At 50.7% G+C, this 4,941-nt stretch overlaps 1 protein-coding gene across 1 annotated transcript; it reads right to left on the reverse strand.

The window, feature by feature from the left end:
* Window positions 1-678: 678 nt before the first annotated feature.
* On the reverse strand, window positions 679-1,564 carry LOC306815559 (uncharacterized protein; the record flags this gene model as incomplete). The annotated part of the gene is made up of 2 exons (XM_079332133.1): window positions 1,492-1,564; window positions 679-1,337 (listed from the first exon to the last, which is right to left on the reverse strand). Exons 1-2 carry the CDS (start codon window positions 1,526-1,528, stop codon window positions 679-681), a joined length of 696 nt encoding a protein of 231 aa, XP_079188259.1. The 5' UTR covers window positions 1,529-1,564.
* Between the last annotated feature and the right edge of the window lie 3,377 nt (window positions 1,565-4,941).

The raw sequence follows: 4,941 nt of genomic DNA on the forward strand, positions 1-4,941 counted from the left end.
AAGAAAATATGGGATGGAGATTTAGAATATAGGACAGGGAACAGACATGGGGATAGGACAAAAGGATTGGGAATGGGAATATGGGAAGGGGACTGGAAATATAGAAATGGAAATATGGGAATGGGACTGAGATCAGGAATATTAGAAGGGGAACAGGACAGGGAATATGGGACTGAGAATATGTGAACGGTAACCAGGCAGAGAATACAGGACAGGGAATGATACCGGGAATGGGATCTGAACTGGGACAGGGGCAGGAGTGGTGTGAGACAGGAATGGGCTGGGAGCAAGAGCAGTGACAGTGGGGAGAGGAGGATCCTGGACAGGGGACAGTGGGAGCTGGGTCAGGGGGAAACGGGGAGGGTGTCAGGGCAGGGGGTCCTTGATCAGCTGCCCCAGAACCTCCGTCAGCATCTCCCAGTGCAGCCAGAGCCGCTGGGCCTGGGATGCCCAATGCCCTGAGCAACCCCCAAGGAAACCTGAAGTCCCTGGAACGCAGGGTCCCCCACATCCTCTGGAAGATCCCCCTGTGTCGGCAGGCATGTCTTAGTTCAATGTTTTCATTTTTACCCCAGTACTGGGTGTCTGGGAAAGACAAAGAGAAATGCAAAGAAAATCCAGGTCACAGGGAGCCAGCAGGAAGCTTTTCCTGCACTCAGGGCACTCACAGGGCTTCTCTCAGTGGAGACTCCGTTGGTGTTTGGTCAAGGTAGAGCTCTGTGAGAAGCTCTTCCCACACTCGGGACACTCATAGGGTCTCTCCCCAGTGTGGATGCGCCGGTGGCTGACGAGGTGGGAGTTTCTCTTGAATCCCTTCCCGCAGTCGTGGCAGCAGAAGGGCCTCTCATCCCAGTGAGTGCGATAGTGCCTCAGAAGGCTGGACCTGCTCTCAAACCTCTTCCTGCATTTATCACACTCGTAGGGCCTCTCCCCAGTGTGGCTCCTCTGGTGCACACTCAGGTGTGAGCTCTGTCTGAATCTCTTCCCACACTCCCCACACTCGTAGGGCCGTTCCCCTGTGTGGATTCTCCGGTGTCTGATCATGTCGCATCTCCTCCTGAACCCCTTCCCACATTCCGAGCACTTGTGGGGCTTCTCCCCATGGTGAAGCTGCTCACGCAGCCCCAGCTCCGAGCTCCGGCCGCCTCCCCGGCCCGGGCTGGCTCTTTCCTGCTGGGATCCCCGGGCTGTGCGTTTGCAGCCCCTCCTGCTGCGGGATCTGCGGGGCTTTTCCTCCCCGTTGCATTCCTGCGCCGTGGAGCCGCTGCAAACGGCCTCTTGCCCGAGGCTGTGCCGCGAGGATTTGTCCTCCCTGCTGTCCGTGCTCAGCTCCTTGTCTGGGGGAGGAAGGACAAGGACAGGATGGGATTTGCCTCCATGCCAGAGGGAAGGGCAAGGAGATCCCCCCAGGGCTGTGCTGCAGCCGGGGCCGTGCTGGGCTGGGAGATGGAGCAGGACACAGGGGAAAAGGGGCACTGACACCCTCCTCACCTGCCTGCGGCTCCTGGGCCATCGACCTCGTCCTCATGGCCTCCTCCTCCTCAATGCAGCCAATGTTTGGAAAATCCTGGTTTGGGGGGGAAAACAAGGGCTGAGCGCGTTGGGTTTGATGGTGGCGCTGCCCAAGGGCAGCTGGAGCAGTCAGCGCCCCTTTCAGCCTCGGGGGCCCGGAGCCCGCTCAGCACCAACCTCCCGCACCCCTCCAGGCTGCCGGGGGTCCCCCGGCTCCGGGATCGCCCATCTGCGCTCTCCCCGCTTCGGGACTCGGCTTTGGGCTCCTGCAAGATCCAAACATCCCCTGAACCGCAAAGTAAAACCCTCCCGGAGCCTCCCATGATAGATTTGGGGCGAGCTCCCCCTCCCCACTCACCTGCGGGTTCTTGGGGGGGCGATTCTGCCGCTCCCGGGGGACGCTGCGGTCTGTGCGGGCGTGCGGCAGAAGCGCGTGGTTCCAAAATCGCTCCTCCTCTTCCTGCCGCTCCTCCTGTGTCCCTCCTCTTCCTCCCTCTCCTTCTCTTCCGTCTCTTCCCGCTCCTCCTCTTCCTCCCGCTCCTCCACCTCTCCCAGCGCAGCCAGAGCCGCTGGAACTGGGGTGCCCAACGCCCTGAGAAACCCCCAGGTCCCTCCCAGGACCCCTCAAATCCCTGGAACCGAGCGTCCCCCGCATCCCCTGGAAGATCCCCCCGTGTCCCCAAGCAGGTCGGTATTTAACATCTCTATTGTTACCCTGGTTTTGGGTGTTTGGGAAGGACAAAGAGAAATGCAGAGAAAATCCAAGCCACGGGGAGGGTGTGCAGCCCCCAGCCAGGTGTCTTCCCAACACGGATCAGCAGCACCAGGGCTCAGGGGGGCTCTGCCCACCGGGGGTCCCTGGGGATCATCCAGCGCGGATCCTGCCATGGGGATGGAGCTGCAGCAGGGCACTGTCTTGGTTTGACAGACAGGTGTCTGCTGAGGAGCTCTGGAGCTTCTCTTGAAACGGAAAATGTAAACTCCCTCCCTTTAAATTAATGTGACTTGGAAATTAAGGAGCTCCCTGGCAAAGATAGGGGATTTAGAACAGCAGTTTTTAACTGGGAAAATGAAAATAAAAACATAGTAATAGAAAGACCAAGACACTGGCAAGGTCAGAATGCAGCCTGTAACCCTGTTGCTCAGGGTGTTGGTTACAGTCTGAATAATGGTACCTATAGTTTTCTTGGAGTGACAGATGTGGTTTTGTTGAAGCAATGATTTTGGAGAAGGGTGTAGTTACTTTTTTAACATCTAGTGGCCTGGTCTTCTGGGAATTTATGGGAAAGGTTGCTCTGATGTTTTAAACTGCAGATTTTATTTAGGTAGGAAATGCTTGGCTTTTCTCCTTGGGTGGGGCATCTACCATAAGGTATAACTCCTTGTGGGGAGGAGTTGTGAGGGATGGGTCATGGCAGAGATAAGGAGCCCTGCTCCAGCTGGTTTCAGCAGATGGTGATAGAATGTATACTTCTGCTTGCATCTTGCATAGCAACTTAAGACATGATCTACTCCTTATTCTATTACCATCTGCATCCTACCTAATTAATACCTTCTTTCAACTTTGCTCTGTATTTTTATTCACAGTGAAACTTTACACACAGTTCTCACTTAGGATTAGGTTTTTCTGTGGTTCTCAATGGGTTTCTTTATCTTTCTGCATTACCTACTAAGTGTAACTGGGTTTTTGAGTGTCCTGGTTTGAAAGGACAGGTGTCTGCCAGTAGGGGCAGAAGTTTCCCTTTTTGGAATAGAGACTTTGGTTCCACTCCCCTCCCCCAAGTATTACGATTGTTTGAATCAAGGACTCTGAGGCAGAGATAAGGGGGGGGTGGGAATAACAGCTCTTTTAGTAATATATCTAACTATACAAACAGAAAACAATAACAGTTAAAATTGCTAACAGAACGAAATAGATAACTCGGTGTCAGTCCCTTTAGATGCAAGCACGCTGTCTCTGTACTTAGTCCAGAGCCCGGATTTGCCAGAGGGCAGACGGGAACAGAGGGAGGGGGGAGGGGCAGCAGCGGCCACGCCGGTCTCGGGCGGGAACGGGCTCACCCTTACCGAGGGCGGCGGCTCCTCGCTCACCGTGTGTGTCCGGGGGATCAGCTGTGTCCGCAGAGGCAGGAGGCTGGAAGGGGGCAGATGCAGGGCAGGTGATCGCAGAGGGTCTGGCTTTGCTGTGCTCGGCCGTGTGGCTGAACGATCCCAGGCGTCCTCCTCCGAGCTCGCCGGAAATGCGAGTGCCCTCCCGGAAGCCTCAGAGGCCCCTCCGGGAGCCGTTCCCACCCACCCCCTTTGTCTGGACCCATCAGAGACCCTGGGTGTAACCCGGCCAGCTCCATTGGCATGATAATGGGAAAAATTCTTTCAATTGACACAGTAACAGAAAAGCACTCAACCCCCAACATACAGCAAACCCAATAAAAAACCATGGAGCAGGGGGTCCAACGCCTCAAAAAAATAGCAGTAACAAAAATTATTTTTTCAAATAATGTAACAACTAAAAATCCAAATCTAGTACCATGCACACCGGTAATGTAAAAAAAGCTCGTGCGGCTTGGGCCACCTAAGTATGCGTCTGCCCTAGCAATAATAAAAAGAAATGAAGTGTATAAAACAGTACTCAATATGGCAAAAAAGCTTCGTGCATATGCAAATGCAGTACATAGCCCAACTCATGCTAAAATTGCAGCTGTAAAAACACGCTTGCAAAACTTAAAAGATAAAATAGAAAAAAATCATCAAAAACTCAAAAAAAAATTAAAAAAAACCTCCTCCAAATTTCAGCTGTACAAATTAAAAACCCTAATATCCAACGCAAACGTTACCCCAGTTAAAAAAAAAAAGTACACTCCCCAAGCTAAGTTGTAGTTCTTCTTGCAAAATTCTAAAAAAAACATAAAAAGATAAAATAAAAAGCCTACGGCTGTTCTAGCACAACAAGTGCAAAATTTAAAAAAAAAAAATTTTCCAAAAAAAAGCCGCTCCTATTTCTCGCAGCCAAAGTACCAAACGTAATACTAATAATAACATGTCTAACCCTCTTAAAAAAACTTCTAAAATGTATGCCTCAAAAAAAAAAAGCAACAAGCTTAGAGGGGCCCTGCCTCTAGCCAAAAAAAAAGCAAAAAAACCCCGTTTTTTTTAAACCGTGTAAATTCAATAGCCTAACACTTCAAAACCACAAAAATATAAAGCTTTAGTAAACACAAGTGCACAGTATACAATACTTCCATCAAAACACGTAAAAGCAAAATCTGTTTCAATTGCTAGTTTAACAAGTAAATCGCAAAACTTCACCCTAGTAAAAGCAAAAGTAAGTTTAACAAAAAAAAATTTAAAAAACCATTTTATTGCAACTAATCCAAAAAAAACCATATATTTTAAGCATAAATTACCTTCAAAGTAAATATTTTAAAAACC

The sequence above is a fragment of the Erithacus rubecula genome, assembly GCF_903797595.1.
Source record: "Erithacus rubecula genome assembly, contig: scaffold_156_arrow_ctg1, whole genome shotgun sequence".
Taxonomy (NCBI): Eukaryota; Metazoa; Chordata; class Aves; order Passeriformes; family Muscicapidae; genus Erithacus; species Erithacus rubecula.